The sequence below is a fragment of the Ursus arctos genome, unplaced genomic scaffold, assembly GCF_023065955.2.
Source record: "Ursus arctos isolate Adak ecotype North America unplaced genomic scaffold, UrsArc2.0 scaffold_23, whole genome shotgun sequence".
NCBI lineage: Eukaryota > Metazoa > Chordata > Mammalia > Carnivora > Ursidae > Ursus > Ursus arctos.
Window position 1 is genome coordinate 15,652,681 of NW_026622908.1, and position 22,816 is coordinate 15,675,496.

At 37.9% G+C, this 22,816-nt stretch overlaps 1 protein-coding gene across 2 annotated transcripts in view; it reads right to left on the minus strand.

Annotated features, from left to right (window-relative positions):
- Nucleotides 1–1,806: 1,806 nt before the first annotated feature.
- Nucleotides 1,807–22,816, minus strand: part of CCDC34 (coiled-coil domain containing 34) — a 37,300-nt gene continuing 16,290 nt past the window's right edge. Inside the window, exons 4-10 of one of the 2 annotated variants that reach the window (XR_008961030.1) lie at nucleotides 19,390–19,548; nucleotides 18,689–18,830; nucleotides 16,092–16,135; nucleotides 15,370–15,436; nucleotides 11,773–11,865; nucleotides 10,821–10,867; nucleotides 1,807–2,246 (exon numbers count right to left, since the gene is read on the minus strand). Coding sequence is in view for 1 of the 2 variants with exons in the window: in XM_026512207.4 (XP_026367992.1) it covers nucleotides 16,985–17,202; nucleotides 18,689–18,830; nucleotides 19,390–19,548 (519 nt within the window). In the remaining variant the exon portion in view is untranslated. Of the gene's footprint in view, nucleotides 2,247–10,820; nucleotides 10,868–11,772; nucleotides 11,866–15,369; nucleotides 15,437–16,091; nucleotides 16,136–16,664; nucleotides 17,203–18,688; nucleotides 18,831–19,389; nucleotides 19,549–22,816 lie in introns of those variants that run through there. The other variant, XM_026512207.4, reaches the window with a different exon arrangement.

The following is a 22,816-nucleotide window of genomic DNA, read 5'->3' on the forward strand; positions in this document are numbered from 1 at the left end:
CATAAATACAAAAGCCAATGGAAACAGGATGAGAAAGCAAGTAAATAAAGCAGACCAGGGTGGGAGGCAATGGGCAATGTCAAGAAGTGTGACTGAAACAACATTAATATCCATAGAAAACATTAAAAATATGATACTTATTCAAACAACACCCTGTATACAGATGTTCATGGCAGCACTATGCATAATACTCAAAAGGTAGAACAACCAATTGTCCACAACATATGAATGGATAAACAAAATGTGGTATGTATCCATAACAGTGAAATATTATTTGGCCATAAAAGGAAAGAAGTACTGGTAAGTGCTATAACACCGATGAACCTTGAAAACATTATGCTAAGTGAAAGAAGCCAGACACAAAAGGTCACATATTATATGATTCCATTTATATGAAATACCCAAGACAGCTAAATCCAAAGAGACAGAGAGCAGACAGGTGGGTGCCAGAGGCTACCGGGAGCAGGGAATGGGGAGTGACTGCTTAATTAGAATGGAGTTTATTTTGGGATGACGGTAAGTTTTGGAACTAGAGGCAATGGTTGCACAACATTGTGAAGGTACTAAATACCAGTGAATTGTTCACTTTGAAATAGCTAATTTTACGTTATGTGAATTTCACTTCAATTTTTAAAAATCTATATACGATGACAACAAAAGAAATGTGGCAAACTAGAAAGGGCACACCTTATAACAGCCAGCATCCATCAGCCAGTTCTTGCCAAGGGCCACCATGACAGAATGGACACTCAGTGTTGTTGGATCTTACTGTTTGAGAGAGAATGAAAACTCAGGTTTTTATGTAAAAACTCACTATTTTTAAATACTGGCAAGGGGGGCCTGGGTGGTGCAGTCTATTAAGCCTCTGACTCTCGGTTTTGGCTTAGGTCATGATCTCAGGGTCATGAGACTGAGCCCCAGGTTGGCTCCACAATCAGCAGGGAGTGTGCTTGAGATTCTCTGTCCCTCTGCCCCTCTTGCTCACACTCTCACACACACACTCTCTCTCTCTCTTTAAAATAAATATAAATACATACATACATACTGACAACTAATTCAAAAAATTTAAACAGTGGCAGCCAATGAAAATATACCCAGGGCTAAACGCAACCCACAGCCCACAGAGCACCAATTTGCAAATTCTGGCACAGACCATTCCAATTTAAATCAGACTATGTTTAATGGTCTATAAGCTATATTGTTTCATGATTTCTAATTATTAGACATAGATTAATCCAAAGAACAATTTGGTTTATCTAAATACACACATGTATATATATTTATATGCATTATTAAAAAATAGAAGATGCTACGACAAGAAAAAGGCTTTTTTTCTCCCCCAATGACACCATGAACTTACAGTTTTCTTTCATGTATTTAATTCAAAATTATGCATTCTTCTCCGTGGATGATACTCCATTGGAAATATTCCAAACACAAGGTCTTTCCTCAGCGAAAGCCTTCTACTGAATGCAACGTAGCTGTCTGGGCACATTCATAACCTGACTTGCTTTAGTCTTGATTATTATTCACTTCGACTTCATTCTGTTTTTAAGACCTACAATAAAGTGGACTAAAGCCCTTGCTTTAAATAAATTCCAGGTATTAATAACTATGTTTAAATGCTCTTCTACCATACCAAATGACAAGTTATCATGTTAAAAGAGAAAAATAGCAAAATACAGAGTATTTATAAAAAATAAACAAAAACCCCAAAAGCTCTGAATCTGTAAGTATGAATTCAGAAGCAGCATATTTTTTTAACTTTTTATATTAAAGTAACTTTAGATTTACAAAAGAATTGAAAAACGTAGTATTAAGAGTTTCCATATACCTTTCACCCATTTTTCCCTTAGCTATAACCATAGTGTATTTATACAACCATTTATAAACATTTGTATAACCATGGTACACATATCAAAACTTAGAAATTAACACTGGTACAATACTATTAACTACACTGTAGATTTTATTCAGGTTTCCGGTCCAGGGACCAATCCAGGGTACCTTGTTGCATTTAGTTTTTTCTGTAGGTTCAATCTGTGATGACTTCTCAGCCTTTCCTTGTCTTTTATAATTTTGACTTGTTTTGAAGAGTAGTGGTTAGTTTTTTTGTACCCTATCTCTCCATTCAGGTTTGTCTGATGTTTTCTCACGATTAGACTGAGGTTATGGGTTTGAGGGAAGATCCATAGAGGTGAAGTTGCAGTTCCAGTTGCATCGTATCAGGAAGTCTATATATCAACCTGTAAGAGTAACCTTGATCACTTGGTTCAGGTGCCTGTCTGCCAGATTTCTCTGTGTTTGCTTCCCTAGAAGTGAGACACTAAGTACAGCCCACAGTTAATGGGAGAGGAATTAATCTCCACCTCCTGGATGGGAGAATATCAAAACATTTATAACTATGTGAAAACCACTACAGCAGCGAATGACTATTTGGAGGGGAGATAGTTTGAAACTATGCAAATACTGTTTTTCCTTAAAGATTCATTGGCTGACTTTGGCATCCATCAAGGAATCTTGCCGGTAGCAGAATACCATACTACTATGGTATTCTAATGCTGATTTCTACTGATTTCTATTTCCCTCATTCCTTGTAGATAAGATTTGTCCCTCCCCACCCTGTACATTTATTTATTTACTTATTTATTCAATCTATTATGGACATGAATCTATGGATATTTATTTTTTAGTTCATAGTCCAATGGCTGTCATTTATTTTATTACTCAAATTGTTCCAGTTTTGGCCATCAGCAGCTTCTTCTGGTTGGCCCCTGTGTCCTTCTGACATGCCTTCATCCCCTCTTCCCTCCTTTTTACTTTCTGATACTATAAGAGACTCCAGGCTCATTTGTCTCTTTCCTGCCCCAGTCCTAAAAACAATCAGCCATTTCTCCAAGGAAACCTGGCTCCTTTTATTGAAGACTAGCATTAAGAAAACAAGATCTTGGGTATGCTTGTCGCTACTGGGTGCCATTCCTTCTCAGCCCTCCCAAGGAACAGAGCTGGGAAATATGTACATTTTAGTAGCCACTGCAAACACACATATCGATATATATATATATATATATATATATATATATATATATATATATATATATATATATATATCTGTGACCTGTTCATATAGGAAACCCTAGTCCCCACCCCATCCAACGTATTTGTTACTTTCTTTTCTCTGACAATAAAGAACCTGGCACCTGATTCTTATCATCTACAATATATTTACATATTTGTTCAACCCTAGCAAATATGTAAAACAGTGTCAGAATTGCTAAACTGTACCCTTGAGAAAAACAAATTTGCCAGTGATTTTGTACAGTTCTTTTTGCCTTTATCCTTACAGAATCTAGGCAAAACACTGTTTTCCTTAGTTATTTGGGTCAACTCTTTGCTTTCCCATCCCCTTCATGGAGAGTATGCCCTATATTTATAATATAGTTAGGTTCATTTGTCACAGTCTGCATTCCATCCTGAATTCCCCTGACATCCTGGGTGTTTTTTTTGTTTTTTTTTTTTTGTTTGTTTGGTTTTTTTTTTGCAGGCAGTAAAAGCTATTCTATGGTACACAATTCTATGAGTTTTGAAAAATGTACAGAATTATGTAATTCAACACCACAGGACCCTACAGACCAGGCCCATCACCCTCAAATCTCATTGTGCAGGGGGACAGCATTTTTAATTACTTATCTAGACTCGTGCCCCTTCAAAAATCCAATATACAATTGACTAATCATTTCTAGACTAATATTTTTTCACCCTACTTTTACTTTTTTTCATCCAAAGTTCACATTCCACTTTAAGAAATCACTATTATTTATCAAACTCTAAAATTCTCTCTTGAATAGATATCCAGTTTCCATCACTAACAAGAAGTATGGATCAAACAAAGTACATGTGGTATCCCAGGGCAATTTCCCAATATGTCCACTTCCATTCTCCATCTAGTTATTGTGAAAACATTTCTGTCTTTTTTTTTAAGATTTTATTTATTTATTTGAGAGAGAAAGTGAGAGTACAAGCAGGCGGAGGGGCAGAGGGAGAAGGAGAAGCAGACTCCCCTCTGAGCGGGGAGCCCAGTACAGGGCTCGATTCCAGGACCCTGAGATCATGACCTGAGCTGAAGTCAGATGCTTAACCGACTGAGCGACCCAGGCACCCCTAGTTATTGTGAAAACATTTCTCTCTTTTTTTTTTTTAAGATTTTATTTATTTATTTGAGAGAGAGAGTGAGAGTACAAGCAGGCGGAGGGGCAGAGGGAGAAGGAGAAGCAGACTGCCCACTGAGTGGGGAGGCCAGTGCAGTGCTCGATCCCAGGACTCTGAGATCATGACCTGAGCTGAAGTCAGATGCTTAATCGACTGAGCGACCCAGGCACCCCTAGTTATTGTGAAAACATTTCTAAGAGAAGCAGAAAAACAGATAAAAAAATAACTTCCATAATATAAATCACAAATTTAGTATTTTTAAATTGTCCAATGATTTGAATTTTCCATGTCACTGCAATCCTATTGGGGTAAGATTGGTAAAGGTTGACTGTAACTCTGCTCCCTTTCCCATAAAAATTTAAACAATTTTTCTATTTCTGCAAGCCAGAATGCTTTCATTGCCTCTCTAAATTCTTTAATTTGAAAAGGGAATAAATGAGGGTGAGTCATTTAAAAGAAGTGGTAGTCAGAAGCCAGACAGGTGGAAATGATGTAAGTCATGGTCGCTGGTTAAAATTCGGAAGGAGGCCTTTTCAAAAGCCAAGGCATAGTGGCTAGCAAGCCTGACTGACATGGTTAGTCAACAGACAGGAATCCAGGAAAATGGACAATCTGCAGACTGGGCAGTCTTGGAAGCACCCAGAAATACCTCTACTCAGTCTAGTGCTCCTTAGAAGGGTAAAGCAAAACAGAGAATTTCTAAGGCCTCTACAGGTTTAGTTCATCTACGATTTGAGCAGGGAGAAATAGTTCTTAATCCTCAAGTGTATTACCTGTCCTCATCACCCAAGCTTTGGTACCTGATAGCAGAACAATGTGTGCTTATGTGGGGGTCCATGGAGAAGCCTGAGTAGGGATCATTTGGGGTAGGTAATAGAATGAACTATGAGAAATTGTATATAAAATTGTATGTGTAGTGCTTATATGCATTTTTCTAAGGACAGAGTCAGTAGATTTTATCCAATTGTCAAAAGTCTCTGATTCCCAATAAAAAGGCAAGAACTACTTAGGTTTAGATTCTGGCTGAAGAGGTGAATTTGTCCAGTCTGATTTCTTGGAGACTCATATTCTTCCTCAGTAGATACTGCTTCCTAGGAGCAGGTATCATATCCAAAAGGAACTTTATAGGACCCCTGCTATCCAAGCCTCTCAGAGTACTGGCCCCACAGTCACTCTCAGCTTCTTAAAATACTCCTTTCTCTGGTTTTTATAATACCACACTGGTTCTTCTTTTGCAAATCTTCTGTCTCCTGAACTGGCATCTCTTAATCCCTTCATGTTTTCTGAAGGCAAGTGTTGTCCAATGATGGGTCATCTGTCCTTTGTTTTCAGTCTATACTCTTTCCCTTGGAGGCTTCATCCACCCTTTTCTGTTAATTTCTCCAGCATGTACTATAATTTTGTATTCCCAAAGTATGCTGGGATATTTCCATTTGGATAAATAACACCCTCCTCCAATTTACTAAATGTAAAACAAACAAAACTTTTGTGACTGAACAAAAATTACCTTTAAAAGTCCCTTCTAATATTGATATTTTATGATTCTAGCTTCTGTTAATTATAATGCCCTGCAAATTATGTGGGTTCAAAATCTCAGAGTAAATGAAATCAAAGAATTATAAAAATTGTGATTCTAGAAAAAGAGAACAGTGAATCTAGATCCCTTAAAACAGCTAATGCCAGTACAATGTTGCAAAATTAATAAAACAAGTACACAGGGTCCTTGATAATGAAAGAAGAGTCCCAACTTGGCTGGAGTAGTGAGTCAGAGAAGGCTTTGCAGAAGAAACCACAGAACTGAGACTTAATGGTTGCTTTTAAAACTTCAAGTTAGTTTAAAAGGGAAAGCACTGCTGAAGAAGGTAAAAGGCAAGGCATTCCAGAAAGAGGGGACAGAAATAATCAAAGGCATAAAAGATGGGAATAACATGGTTTATACCGGGAACTTTCAGAAATTGGGAACATAAGTATTAAGTACCAAGGTGAAAGATGAGATCAGGGAGATAGGACACAATCAAAAGATGGTCTTGTAGTCCATATTAAGGTTTAAGCAAGAGAACACACATCAAGAATGGGGGAAGGAGGTAGGGAGAAAAAGGGGTGGTGGGGAATGTGTTTTTCAAGTTGTCCAGACTATGAGTCCATCTCCAATGCTCAGACATTCCTTCCCCAGGGGGAACATAACATGTCCTTGAAAATCACCATGTATAATACTCTACTGAGGATGTGTGTTATGCTGGTAGATGCTGTGGAGGCAGGGGGAAGAAAGGGTTGAGAAGCAATGCTTTAGACGTGAGGGGCTATGGGAGAGCTGGAAACAGAACATCAACATAGTAAGATGTGCATTTCTGGGAGGTCAATAGGTTTCTGTGGACAGGATAAATATGAGGGGGAGAAGATTAGAAGCATAGAGACTAAATAGGAAGCTGGTCAGTCATCCAAGTGAGGAATGACTAGGGCCATGCTAGTTGGGATGGAGAGAAGTCAAGATTTGGAAATTTTTAAGACATTGGTTTCCAAACTTGTCTGGAATCATCTGGGAAGCTTTAAAAAAAAAAGTGCGATTTAATTAATCTGGATTAATTAAAGGGCCTGGCCTTTGAAATTTTAAAAAAATCTCCAGATGATTCTAAAGTGCAGACACATGGAAGGAGTCACTGGTTTAGGGAGTGAAATCAGCAGAACTCAGTTGCTGACTGGCTAGAGTTGAAAACGTGGAAGAACGATGTCAAGGATGGACGAAGCCCATGTTTCTAGCACTGAACATCAGGTGTATCTCAAGGCAGCATTACATGTTCCTTTTCAATCATTTTGTGACACTAATACTTGAGGAAAACTTTAACGAGGTAGGTCATAAAGCTTTGTAACATGGGCTATGGAAGTACATGGAGGTGTGGAGGCCATACAAATGGGCCTGTCAGATTTATTGTCAGAAGCATAATTGACCAAGGACCCCAGATGCGGTGCTCTGAATCTACCGCTGAGTTCTAATCAAGGCCACTCTTTCCACATGCTGTTCCCAGCCAATGACTGAGTAGCAGAGACTCTCAGCCAGATCCGTAACTACAAGATGTGGACCTCTGATGGACAACTTGGGTTGGGGGCCTCATCAGCTGTGCTGAACTTATCTTAGAACTTCACTGCAACCTAAGCCTCTTTCTTCCAGCCCTTCTTCTTCCCTTCTGTCCTCTGCATGTAGGTCAAACCGACATCATGGTCTGTTGGCTCTCCTGGCTCCTCTGGCTCCTTCCCCATATCCCTTACAGGCTACTACTCAAACAATCTCTTGCATGACTAATCCTGTTTTGGTGTCTGTTTCTCAGAGGATCCAAACTAACATACAAAGTTTTTGCTTTCTTTAAAATTAATTTTCCTATTTGATTCTTATGAAATATGGGAAACAATTCTCCATAATTTCAACCAAAGATAACTTACATGAGCTTCCAAGAAAGCATATTAGCAAAGCTTCAAATTGAAAGTCAAAATATGCCTGAATTTCCCTCATCAAATTCAAATGGAACATTTCTGCACAATCTTAACAAAGAAACCCTTTACATTAAAAGCTCCCATAAAGCATACACCTAACTGAAAACACTACTACTACTTTCAAAGGCCAAATGTTTTATCAAAAAATTACAAATAGGCATAACGATGAAGAAAACATGACCGTAGCATGAGTAAGTAATTCTCCTTAATTGTACAACTTGTTGGAAAATGTGTATCCTTATTTAATCTACTGTCAGGAAGTAAAATATTACTTCCGTTATAAAAAAATACACAAAATGATATATAAAACATCTTCTATGTGTCACACATTGTGCTGGGTACTTTACATGGTATGTTCATCTTTGCAACCATCTTCTGAAGAAAGTATTATTAAGTCCTTTTTTTAGAAGAATAAACTGAGGCTTAGAGAGGTAGAGACTTGTCTAATTCCCACAGTGTAGGGAGCAGAGCATACATTCAAACTCAGGGAGTCTACTGCTCGCCTGAGCCAGGCTACCTCCTGGCAGAACCTGTGCATGGATCAGAGGAAGGGTTCCTCAAGTCAGTCGTGTTTGTCACAATCTAAGAGGGAGATGATGTTGCCCTCACCATCCTTATTAGGGACAAGCAGTAACCAAGTCCTCATTCTACAAATGCAAAAATGAACCACACAGAATAACAGAAACAATGCAGCAAGGGACCTTCACGATCATCTAGTCTCATGTCTTCATTGGACAGCTAAATAATGGGGTGCCTGGGTGGCTCAGTCAGTTAGGCATCCGATTCTTGGTCAGATCTTGATCTTGGGGTCATGAGTTCAAGCCCCACACTGGGCTCCACACCGGGCATGGAGCCTACTTAAAAAAAAAAAAAAAAATCCAATCTGGACAGCTAAATAAATTGGTGAGAATTTCCTCTATTTCAACATACATCTTTTAAGATTTGCCTTTTAGATTTACCTATGTTGGCACTTTGCATCTCAGCCCACACCAACAGAGGAAAGCCCTGGGCTGAGGGAGTGGGAGTCATAGACAGGTAGGCGCTGTACAGTTGTTTTCGTAAATTTATTCACACTAAAGTTGAAAACATTCCACTCCCACACCACCAAAGAGAAACAAAGATTGCTTCCATCTCCCTCTGGCCCTCAGGTGGTTCCCAGGACCATGAAGCTGGTGGGAAGGGAGGGGTTCCTCCTTTTTTTCCAAGTTCATGTGCTAGTTCCATCAGCCTAGAGCAGGTGAATGAGAAAGGGAAAGGAGGAGGCTCTGTGGTTTCTGGGAAAGAAAAGGGCAGTGTTCCTTGCCAACTTTTTTCTCCAGCACATAAGGTACAACTTTCTCCCTATTGACAGATAATTGAGTATTTTCCCTTCTCAAGTGTTCCTCCTACCCCCTTCCAATTTTAAGAGGAAATTCAAGACACTACTGCCCTTTCTGAAAATTTTCTCTTTCAGGCAGACTGCCATTATCAACAGTAGGTAAATATTCACTGCAAAGGAACTCCATGTGTTTTATTTTTTCTCCAGCCCACATATGAATTTAATTTAGAATACTAATGGGCACGGTAAACATTTGAATATTATTTGCTATGTTTCCTTTTTTGAATACAGAAAAATTAGTTTTCAGTTTAAGTCATAAAGTGCAATTTGTTAGTGTAATGTAAACTACTCTATACTTTGTTCTTCATCTGGGCACTGGGTATCACACTAAGCAAGTCTGTGAGAGTCCAACCTTTGACTTGCTAATTAGATCACTAGCAATTTATTTTTTAAATAAATAGTCCATCTGTAATACTTCAGACCCTGAAGCCACAGATGGTCTATTTTTAATCATTAAGCTTCAAGGTTTACTTTCCCATGGAATATTTAAGATTTTTCTGTAGAAATGACTAAGATTCTAGAAATTTCCCTTGTAAGCTGTAGAGTGTGTCAATGTATACAAGCCATCTGAAAGGACATTTGATGTTCAAAAGCTGTCTTATAACCTAACCTTGGTCTTTGAAAGAAAGGTTACATGTGAGGGGCACCTGGGCGGCTGAGTCAGTTAAGTGTCTGCCTTCAGCTTAGGTCATAATCCCTGGGGTCCTGGGATCAAGTCCCAAGTCTCCTCAGGCTCCCTGCTCAGCGGGGAGTCTGCCTCTCCCTCTGCCTGCTACTCCCCCTGCTTGTACTCTTTCTCTCTCTGCCAAATAAATAAAATAGGAAGGAAGGAAGGAAAGAAGGAAGGAAGGAAGGAAGGAAGGAAGGAAGGAAGGAAGGAAGGAGGGAGGGAGGGAGGGAGGGAGGGAGGGAGGGAGGGAGGGAAGGAAGGAAGGAAGGAAGGAAGGAAGGAAGGAAGGAAGGAAGGAAGGGTGGTTACTTGTGGAATCATCCCTGTTCTAGGCCCATCCCTTCCTCTCCAGGCTCCAAAATGATTAAATGCTAAGGGACTCAAAACTGGGTCCCAGCTTAATCACTTCCATTTGGAAGTGTTTCCTGACCCTCAAAAAAGTTAGCTTCCTCCTGATGTACCCCCATAGCTCATGCTTTAAGGTTGGTCCTGGTTTAACTTTACCTTCACTAGAGTGTAAGCTCTAAAAGATCTAAGATCAGGTCAGTCTTGTTGACCACTGTATCCCCAGAATCTAGCACTGTGCTCGAAATTCAATAAATATGAATGGAATAATCAAACAGAAGGCTTCCCTCATTCCATCTGAACCCTTATGTAGCACTTTATATTATTGATAAACATCCATGCTCCCTTACCTAAAATTCCCTCCCAGGTGGGAGCACTCTCCTCTCATCCCCTTCCAACTTTTCCCATTGTTCTTCAGTGGCTTCTTTCCCACTGCCTTATCTTTATGTCGGTTCTAGCCTAGCCCATCTTCTCCCTGCCAGCACATGATAGGCACTTAATAAGTACGTGTTGAATGAATGAATGCCATGCTTCCAACTCCCCTGGGGAAATGTTATCCATCTCCATAACTTTGATAATTATGTTAAACTGAGGAAGTCCAAATATCTATCCCTAAACTAAATTTCTCACCTGGGCAACAAACCTGTGTCTCCACAAGAACCCTTATGTCAATATGCTCTTAACTAAACTTAGGATTTCCAGTTAAACAACAGATTAATCAAACCCAATTACCTCCGTTCCCTCTCCAACCTCTGCTACAATGACGGCAAAGGAATTTCCTTAAGGAAAAAGAAAAAGGTACAAATTCACAAGGGCAAGGAGAACAGAAGAGAATACAATAGCTAACTGAATATTTCAATGCATTGTTAGAAGGCAGAAAGTGGATGGAGGCGAAATACCTGAGTTAGGACAGTATGGATATGGCATTTTAAAAAATCATCTCTAAGAATACTAATGACAGTTGCATTTTTTTCTTCTTTTTAAATTGGCTGTGTTTCCTCCAGGTACCTCTCATCCTTTTTTCTTTTACTATTTAAAGGTTTCTAAAAGCTGAAATAGATACTGGGTGGGGGGGAGGGGGTGGAGAACTGATTCAGCCTACAGAAACTGCACATGGAGACCCCAGGTACCAAGGAAAGCTCACACCCTCGCTGTGCTGAAACACCCTGAAGTGATAGTTCACATAATGAACGGGAATACACAGCGACGCCTTCCCAAACTCTACTCAGAAAAACTGACAGCTGGCTTATATCCCCCAGGAAGATTAGAAGAGTCTTCTCTTAGAAACTGAACAGCCTAAGGAGAAGACTTCCAAGTATTTGGAGGTTTCCTCAACAACAAATAAAATCCACCATCAACAAGTCCTGCCTGCACCCACACAGCTTCTGCGCAGCCATTTTAATGCCCTATTCTTAAGTCTGAACAGACGGGACTCATAGTCTGAACATAAATGTCAGACAGGGATTAGCAAACATTTGAGGATCGAAAAAGAGACAATGAAGGAAGAAAAGGCACCCGGAGGAAACACAGCCAACTAAGAAGGAGAAAAAATGCAATGAATGTCCTTAAAGATAAGAAAAGATATTACACCCATAAAATAAGTATAGGATGCTATGAAAAAGGAATAAACAGAAGAAAGCAAGCGTGCTTGGAATTTCAAATGAGGTAGCCATAAAAAACTTACCCAAGAATTAGAAGATGACATCAAAGAAATCTTGGTCCCTCTCCTGGTGGGGGCAAGGTGGGGGGCGGGACAAAGATTTAAAGAAAATATAACCTTAAAAAAAAAGATGAGAGAATTGATTCAGGAACACTGATAACTGCCTAAACAAACTGCAGAAAAAAGGGAACAGAGAATATTGTGGGGAAGAAATATCAAAGAAATTAATACAAGTAAATATCCCCTCAGGGAGCAAGACCGTAAAGGTAGTGAGAAGTGAGGCAAAACAGTTTTCTATCAAAAAACTTTTAGTACTATTTGATTTTTTTGTTTGTTTGTTTGTTTGTTTGTTTGTTTTGGTCTGAGAAGGGGTGGAAGGGCAGAGGGAGAGAATCTTCAAGCAGACTCCCCGCTAAGTTCGGAGCCTGACACAGGGCTTGATTCCTTGACCCTGAGATCATGACCTGAATCGAAATCAAGAGTCAGACGCTTAACCAACTGAGCCACCCAGGTGTCCCAGTACTATTTAATTTTTAAACCATGTGTATATATTACCTTCATTATCAAGTTAGTAGGAGGAAAAAATCCTTCATTTCTTACCCCTACATCTGTGCTACTTTTCCATATTCCCTTTCTCCACTAATATTATCAACATTGGTTAGCTCTGAAACAACCCTTTCCAAGTTCTACTCTGGATAGATTTTTCACACATTCCTCCTCTCTATACCTACTGTCCTCATCTGATCCTGTCACCTCTTTGGGGACTGGTTACACAATATCATTACTGGTGGCTCTGCTGGTTTCTTAATTTTCTCAATTTCATCAATATACTCCATGTGGGCCACCCACTGCCATGGTCATAGTCAGGATCTTGTCACCACCATCATCTGATTACAAGCTCCTACCTCTCCAGTTTCCCTTAAGAACGTCCAACCCAACATTCTGCGAGAGCACTGGAAACACCCATTGACTGAAAACCTCTTCTTCACCATCCACCATCCGTGGTTAAATACCATGTTTCGGTACCATTGTCACTCCCTGGAAAACACTCTTTAAATGCTTTGTTCTTTCTCCCTCCATTCTACTTGCCCCACTTGTCCAACCGTAATAAAACCTTACTCTGCTCCCAATCCCAAGTAGCTAAACTTCTCCCAAGAAATGGAGTAAAACATGACAAAGTTCTGCTAGTTGGTTCAATTTGGGACCAAAAATACCAAATGGCAAACAACAGTGCCCATCATTAAGTCCCATTAATTTCTTTGGTACATTTGTTTTCCCCTCGGCAAGATGCTCATTCGCTATTACCTCTCCCTTTTCTCTCCTACTTGAGATAACTCCTTCTATCCCTCTACTTGCCTCCCTTTCATACTTCATTGAGAACCCAGAAACTATCAGACAAGAACTACCTCTCTCATCCTCCTACCACCAATGCTACTAATCCAGCTACATATGAACCAATAAACGGTGTTTTCTCCTGTCAACAGGGAGGAAAGTTTCTTGCTTCCACATAAACCATTTAAGAACTGCATTCCTAAAACCATCCTTCATCTCTCCTAACTCTTCAAACCCCCTCTTTCACCTGGATGATTAACATCAGCACAGAAACATGTTTAATATCACCCATCATAAGCAAATCAAACAAACAATGCCCTTGACCTATGTTCTCTGCTAGCTCCCATCCCATTTATCTCCTCTCCACAAAACTTCTCTCAAGAGTCGTCTTCACATATAATCTCCACGTTCTTACTTGCCATTTTCTCTCCAACTTACTTTCATTGTGGTTTCATACTAGTTTTTCTTATCATACATATTATATAGGAGGGAAACAGAATATGGTTGTTGGACTTTGACCTCGAGTTCCAATCCCTGTTCTGTGACTTACTAGGTAAAAAAGCAGCATAACTTGTCTTTGCTTCAATTTCCTCAGCTAAAAAATGGGGATAATAAAAGTAACTGTCATAGGGTTGTTGTGAGGACTAAAAATTTAGCACACATAAAAACACACACAATACTGTTAGCATACAGAAAGTATTCAATATTGAGGTCAATAATGGCCTTCCTTCATCTTACCATGGCCAATTACGAAGCTCTTTCTAGCTCTTCCTTATCTTTCAAGCAGCACTGGGCAGACTTCAAAACTCCTTGCTTCAAACACTTCCCATGGCTTCTGGGACATCACACCCCACAGGGTTTCCTTTGACTTCACTGAATGCTCCTTTGCAGGATCTTTGCTGGCTGTTCAATTGCTAAATATTGGGATACTGAGCCCTCTCTTTTTACTCTCTAAACCCTCCCTAGGTAACCTGATCCAGTCCTATGCTTTCAAATACCACCTACGTACTGATGTTGCTTAAATTTATATCTCCAATCCTGGCTGTCCCCTGAGCATCAGACACAAATATCTAACTGCCATCTCCACCAGGTTAAGTTGGTACTGTAAACCAGCAATCTAGGTCAGAATACTTAAGGCCTCCTCTATCCCCATCTCAGCCATGCATCTGCTCCTACCACATCTTCTGATTTCTATAATAGTTATCATCATTCACCCAGTTGATCAGGCCTAAAAACTAGAAGTCACATCTGAATTTTCCTCCTTCCCTCAACCTGACATCCAAATGTTAGCAGTCCTGCTTCTCCCAGCACCAAAATATATCCCAAATCATCTCTACTTCCTACCATGGTGCTGCTGCCACCTTACTCCAAACTATCATGATTTTTTCCTGGATACTGCAAAATCCTCTCCATGGATTACCCTGCCTTGATTCTTTGTCCCCAACAAGCCAATTTCCTCACAGCAGCCAGAGTAATCTCCAAGTATAAATCAGTCACATCAATTCCTTCCTTAAAACCTTCCAGAGGCTTCTCAATACAATTAGAATAAAATTTGAACTAGTGAACTCAGGATTATATGTGATCTGACCCTCCAACCTTCATTCCTACTATATTCCCCATCACTCGCCTGCTGGCCTTTTTTCAAACATAGCATATTCATTTTTTAAAAAATAGATTTATTTATTTGAGAGAGAGAGAACACAAGGGGGGGGGGGCAGGAGGGGGGGCAGAGGAAGCAGACTCCCCGCTGAGCAGGAAGCCCATTGTGGGGCCCAATCCCAGGACCCCAAGATCACAACCTGAGCTGAAGGCAGATGCCCAACTGAGCCACTCAGGTGCCCCGCAAATTCGTTTCTGCTTCAGGGCCTTTGTACTGGCTGTTCCCTCTGACAGGGAATCTCTTTCCCCAGATTTTAGCAAGGCTAACTCAGCTGCATGTTGCCACCTCAGAGAAGCCCATCCATCTAAAGTAGTGAACTTCTTCCTTCACCCAGTTACTATTTATCCCAATATTCTGTCTTATTTTCTTTATAGCATCCAGAGCCAAATAAAATGCTGTTTGTTTACATGTTTAATATGTTTCCTATCACTGTCACATAAGATCCCATGAGGGTGAAGGGGGCCGTCTTATTCACAGATGAACCTCCAGCATCCAGAATACTAACTAGCCCATAGTACGTATTCAGTAAGTATTAATTAATCAATCTGAAGAAAACAAAAACAGTATTCACTTTTTACTTTTAGCATAGGGGTAGATGAGCACTGAGAAGTACTGACAAGTTAACTTACTGTTGGTATATCCTCAGTCAAGACCAGTATGTTAACCGAAGTCAGTTACTATGTAAATCGATTATCACTAAAGAAAAAGAATATTGGTAAATCTTATCAGAATTATCATACAAAAAAGAAACAAACTTGCATTTTTAGGTATTTCCACTTATTATTTTGTAACCCCATGATAAGTTTCTAAATTGGATAAGGGGGGACTATTATAATATTGGTCAAACTAATTAATTACTGATTAATCAAAAAGTCTTATTAGAATTAGGGTTATAGTTAAAAGTTGCCTTAAATGACTTAATCTATGTGTGAAATTGAAGGTTTCTTAAATACAACCCCCAGAAATTCAGGGCTTGGTATGCTTTAACACACAAGTTTAATGCTACTCTGGCTAATTGTACATTCTCCCTACACAGGTGAATTTGTTCAAGGGAATGATCACCTGAAAATATTACTGTGTCTAAGAGGCTCTGAGAAGGATGGTCAGGCCTCTAAAACTCACCAATATTCTGACCCAATGAACCCTACTGACTCCTCCCCCAAACTGTTCTCTGGTTAGAAGTGAATTTTCCTAGATCTCTGATGACATGAATACCCTTCAAAGAAGCTACTGCTGTTTCTTTGTTTTGGTCAACACCACTGTACATTCATCACCAGAAACTTGACAGATGACTAACCTCGCAGAAACATGAAATATGCTTTAAATAGGTATCACTTGTAAATGAACTTACTGAACTTTATATTGCCACAACAAATCTTCATTTCTTGATGGTTCCTAAAAAAAGATACAGACTTTTACAATTTAGTAAAAAGTGCTGAGTGCTATTTTAGTAATCCTTTGAACTACTTTCCTTAATATGTATCTACTAATAAGATTTCAGCTTCAATAAAATACCACTTAACCTTTAACATTAACAAATAATGTAGATAATATTAATTTCAAAACTGACCACCTAATTATAATTAATGTATATTAATACAAAATGTGGCAAAATATTATTAGTGTCTCAAGATTGCTATCTATCAATCTAAGATCCAGAGCATATAACAATGTTTTAAGATTTCCCTTTCAAAAACTCAACTCTCATTTCTTTGTTACAAAACATGCCTCTAGTTAGTCATTTAAAAATATTTACAAAGGAAAAATACGCCAAAAGTTATCAACAAAGACTGTTTTTGATTACTGTAGGAGTCTAACCCATTTAAATTCTAAGAGTTTTCTTGAGCATGCAGTATAGAAATGATTGTTTGAACAATTACAGTTTAATCTTACCATGTTCATAAACACAAATAAACACGAAGTATGAAAGAACACAACACAAATTATTGGTTTTATTGGTATTACAATGTAGTTTTAATACAAGCTAAATATAAACACAATTGTTAGATATTCAGTCACTTATCCTGTGAAACAATATGCCAAGATCAACCTTGAAGCACTTATGAAAATGAAAATGTATAAAGCATCTTCTTCAATTAGCCATAAGGACAACATATACAAATGCAAAAATGTGAAAGTGTCAATAATCACATCGAATGTTGAGCTGTTGGCTGAGGAATAAAAAACGATTCTACTTTTAAAATTAAACAGCTCCAGGTAAAAGCATGCAATTTCGCACACCCACTATCTTTGTATTCTGCACAGAGTTCCAAGGCAAAGATTGCTTCTGGCTTTCTGAACCACGAGAGAGGATGAGGACCTGTGTGGCTGACTTATCACAGGCCTTTTAGTCTTCTTTCCTGATAGGTCCTTAGCTTCTTTGGAAGGAGGCATATGAATGGGTTTCCATGGAATTGGATTATAAAAGGCTGGTTCTGGATAAGAATTTCCACTGTAAAAATCTAAAATTATTAAAAAGTCAGAACAAAACAAAACAAGAAAAAACTTCTTGAGATCAAAGAAACTACTTATTGTAAAATTCCTAGAAAAATGTTACAGTATCAAAAGGGCAAAAATATCACTGACAAGCCAATTTAATCCATTTAAATCTGAACTCTAATATACTTTCAAACAAGTAACATTTTTCAAATACAGTGAGTATTGCAGTAAAAATTAAAATATAAACAATAATTCTAAAAGTCCAAAGAGTGCTGTCAAAACCTACATAAATAAAAACTCATATAAAAATTTTACTAAGAAATTACTTTTAGAACCCTTGAACTGATCAAAATCTTCATGTTCTTAACTCAATCTAGGAAACCACTGATTGTGTACTAGTTTTCCCTAGCCAGACATTGAACTTCAGAGAAAAAAAAGGTATATTGCATTACAGCTAAAGTGAACCAAAACTCTTGTTCAGAATCACTGAAATTCTAAATTATTATCCAATTAATCAGATTTCATAATATCACTGTAATTTTGATTAAGAGCAGTACAGCATTTGCAGACAAATGTTTATTAGAACAAAACTCATCAAAAATGAAAAAATTTTAATAAAATAACCCATTATTATAGCAAACAACTTCTAGTCAATATGTATATTCCCACCTAAAGTTTTAACTTTAGTTATCAATTGTTTGGTTAATCACTGCTTATTCCTCTTTTTTTTTTTCAAACAGAAAAAGAGAAAGAAAGGAGCAGACCATGCCTAGCACCTAGTAGCTGTAATGGATGACTTTTGTGACACGTAGGAGAGGCCTAAACCCTGACAGCAGGAATGTGTCGTTCAGACACTGGCAACCCACTTTGGCTGCATAGATATGTCAACACACACTTCACCAAGATGGTCAAAACAAAGTCTGGAATATGTTCTATTGTGTGAACAGAACAAAATGGGAGTATTTTTAATAATAAATCACTTAAACAAGTGAAGGCAGCTGTCAGCAAGGTATGAGCTTCCAACATGAAGTACAAAGAAAAACATGCACTGCCATTTACAATCAGAGCAAGCCTGAAGGCCAACCGGCTTTGTGTCAGGTTCATGTGCTGCCTAGTATTCCGCCCTGCAGAAGGAATGTGCCAAAGACATCGGAAGCTCTGCCTCAGAGACGGTTAGAAGAAGGGGAGGAAAAATGACCTCTTAAATACAGCCTCATTAAGGCTTCAAAAACCAAAAACATAAGAAAGTTCTACATGTTTCTTAATGATAGAAATCATTACTTTGCAGTTTTCCAACTACTGCCTTTAAAATATATCTGATTTATAAGAGAATGACAAAAAATTTGTAGTATCTCTATAGGAACATAGTGTGTTATAATCCTCCAGAAAATAGTAATTTGAAAGAAAAATGATTTTTACACATTTCTATTTCGGTCAAAAGGAAACATAATGTATAATATTTGCTCCTGCAAGCCATATTTATGTAAGCCACATAACATAAAAACCAACCTGTAAGTTTTCCATTGGCATAACCATAGCTTTTTGCAGCTGGACGAGGTTTATTTTTTGCATTTTCCAACCATTCCTTAAACTTTTTCTCTGCTATTTCCTTTTTTTCCTGTAATTCAGCTTGCCGTTGTTTTTCTTTTTCCTTAAAATGACAAGACCAAAGAATCTCTAGTGATGTTCTGTAACTAAAAATTCTATTCAAATTCCACTGACTCTTTTCCCCAATAGCTTCCCACCCCAATGGCTTACTAATCATAAATACTAAATCACATTTCTATAATTTGATAACAAAATTTAACATGATCAGGGATGTAATCTAAAGGTGGCTGCCTCTAAACAAGACATCAAACCCAAGAAGAAAAAAAGCAATTCGCTGTTTTAAGATAGAATAGTAATTTATAATGTAATAAGACTTTCATAAAAGTGCATCAAAAAATATTTAAAAGCATAAACAATGAAAAAAGTTTGAACCTGACTGAAAATATATCAATAGGCTTATAAATATTTCTCAACCTAAGAAAATCACATATGCATATTCCTTTCTGAAACTTCCACATAGGATAAGTAAGCAGGGACAGCTTCACGTATTTATTTTATGCTAAGGTGGTGCCAATTTTCTATTAGAAACTTTTTATACAGTATAGTTGGCACATCTGAACACCAAAGCCATATATTCCAACTGGTCACTTTAATAAAAATACCTTTTCTTTCTTCTTCTTCTCACATTCTTCAGCATTTTTCTTCTTTAACCATTCTTGGTATTTTTCTTTTGCCTTTTCTTGCAAATGTTCTTTCTCCAGTTCCTTTGCTGCTTTTTCCTCCATTTCCTTATTAAATTTTTGTTCCCTTTCTTTTCTTTTCTTAAATAAAAATGAAGGAATTTTAATTGGAATATCTGTAATTATGCTCATACAAGCAAGGAGTGTTGTATGCAGTAATTTTCTAAACTTCAGTTATTTCTTAAAAGAAGTGGTAACGTAGTGGTTGACAAAATGTAGCTTATGAAAATATACAACATAAGTACAATCCCCTGGTTGATTTTAGTCTACCAGCTTTGCTATAAGTTTCATGACAGTAACAAAGACCTTGCCCAACAAAGTATACTCAGAACCTGTGACAGTACTAAGTAAACAGTAGGTGCTCAATAAAGATTTGTTGATTAGTGAACAGAAATTACAACCTGTTAGACTGTTCTGAATCTTGTGTTTTTTAGTAGATGTTTACCTTCACTCTAAAATAGGAGCCATATATGTACATTTCCTGACAGTTTGCCTATACAAATACTTAGATAAAATCTTTGCCATCTGTGAGCTACAGAGGATAAAAAAAATAACATTTTGGACTACTAAATACTGTTATAAGGGCACATACAGACAAATCTCTAGCTACATAATTCTTATAGCATCTTGTAGAATACTTTAATATAAGCAATTCAATTAACACTCAAGTGACAAACATCGGTTACATACAGTATAGTCAGGTGCTATGCAGGAATGATAGGTCTTAAAATTCAAAGCCCGGAGTGCATGGGTGGCTCAGTTGAGCGACTGACTCTTAGTTTCAGCTTAGGTCATGATCTCAGGGTCGTGAGATCAAGCCCCGCGTGCGGCTTTGCTGCTTTTCTCCCTCTCTCTCTGCCCCTCTCTGCCACTCTCAAAAATAAATAAATCTTTAAAAAAAAAATCAAGCCCAAGTCATTCCCCAAGATGCTATGTGTACTTCTCTCTTGCTGGGCAGCCAACAGCTGCAAAAAGGAATACTTTCTTGTTGAGAACCCAATTTCCATTGAAACAATACTGGACTTTAACTACTTCATAATGTCAGAAAAGCTACAAGATTAAAAAGGATCTTGTAGCATATCTCACTCACTGTCTGACTCATGAGACTCCTCCACAACCTCATCAACAAGGAGTCATCTAGTCCCTACACTGTCTTCAATTATAACAGCTAACACTTATTGAGTGAGGACTCTTCCTGTTCCTTTTGTATATACTTTATACATATGTATTATGTCAATTCTTACAACCACAATATGAGGTAGGCATGATTATAATCTCAATTTACAAATGAGGAAATTAGCACGAAGAAGTTAAGTCATTTGCCTAAAGTCACACAGATGGTAAGTGGCAGATCACAGATCATACAGACACCAAAATGAATGTTAAAAATAATTTTATGTCAATTAATTCAATTTAAATGAAATGTCAAAATTCCTTAAAATGTATCATTTTCCAAACTGATGAAAAAAGAAAATAAAGTATCTGAATAACTCTCTACTTATAAAAATAATTCAGAATTTAAGACTTTTCCACGAAGAAAACTCCAGCCTGTAATAGCTTCACTGCCAGATTCCATCACACATTTAAGGAAGAAAAAATATCAATTACTACACAAAGTATTTCAGAAAACAGAGAAAAAGGGAAAACATCCAAACTCATTTTAAGAGCCCAGTATTATTCTGATATCAAAGCCAGGCATGGAAGTCATTATACACTAACAGGAATAAGGCAAGATAACTGTTCTCATCATCAAAAACATGAAATTCTTAGGAATACATTTAACAAAAGATGTATAATACCACTGTACCTTGAAAACTAAAAAACATTATTGAGAGAAATTAAAGATGACCTAAATAAATAGAAAAAAAATCATGTTTATAGATTTAAAATTTGATATTACTAAGATGGAAATTTTCTCCAAAATGATCTATATCTTTAATGAAGTCATAATAGTGTCAGGCATTATTAAAGCAAACATGATCAGAGAAATTCATAAGCTGATTTTAAATTGCATATGGAAAGACAGAGAGTAACTAAAAATAATTTTGAAAAAGAAAAAAGTTGGAGGAGTTACACTACCTGATTAGAAGAATAAATTCAATAATTATAAAGCTATAGTAACAGGCTAGTGTGGTACTGGCACAGAACTAGACCAAAGGGAGAGAAAAGAGTCCAGAAACAGACCCATACTTATACGATCCATTGATTTTATTTATTTATTCTTTTTTTTTAAAGATTTTATTTATTTATTTGAGAGATCGACAGCCAGCGAGAGATGGAACACAAGCAGGGGGAGTGGGAGAGTAAGAAGCAGGATCCCAACACAGCAGGAAGCCCGATGCGGGGCTCGATCCCTGGACCTTGGGATCACGCCCTGAGCCGAAGGCAGATGCTTAAAGACTGAGCCATCAGGCGCCCCAAGTCTATTGGTTTTTTTTTTTTTTTAAGATTTTGTTTATTTATTCGACAGAGTTAGAGACAGCCAGCGGGAGAGGGAACACAAGCAGGGGCAGTGGGAGAGGAAGAAGCAGGCTCATAGCGGAGGAGCCTGATGTGGGGCTCGATCCCATAATGCCGGCATCACGCCCTGAGCCGAAGGCAGACGCTTAACCGCTGTGCCATCCAGGCGCCCCCCAAGTCTATTGATTTTAAACAAAAGTGCCAAGGCAATTAAATAGGGAAAAGATTACCTTTTCAACAAATAGTGTTAGAACAACTGGACATCCACATGCAAAAAAAATGAACCTTGACCCTTAACTCATACCACATATTAAAATTAACTCAAAATACACGTATAGGTAAAAACTAAAGTTCTACAACTTCCCAAAGAAAACAATGGAGAATATTTTTATACACTTGGTGTAGGCAAATGTTTCTTAAATAGGACACAAAACCCACAAGCTACAGAAAAAAAAATTAAAATATGGAACTTTATCAAAATTTAAAACTTCTCTTTAAAAAAAAATACCATTAAGGAAAATAAAATGGGAAGAAATACTTGCAATACATACATGTGAGAGGACTTAAAGGAATATATAAAGAACTTGTACAGCTTATGAATGAGGCATACAATTCTTGCACAAAATGGGTAAAAATTTAAGCACAAAACAAACACAAGAAATGAGATGTAGAAATGGTTGATAGTGTTATAGACTGAATCATGTCCCCCAAAATTCTTACGTTGAAGCCTTAACCCTCAAAGTGACTATACTGGGAGATAGGACCTTCAAAGAGGTCATGAAGGTGATTAAAGTCATAAGGGTAGGGCCTACTCCCAGAAGACTGGTGTCCTTATAAGAGGAAGAAGAGACATCAGGGATATTCATGCAGTGAGAAGGGCATGTTAGGG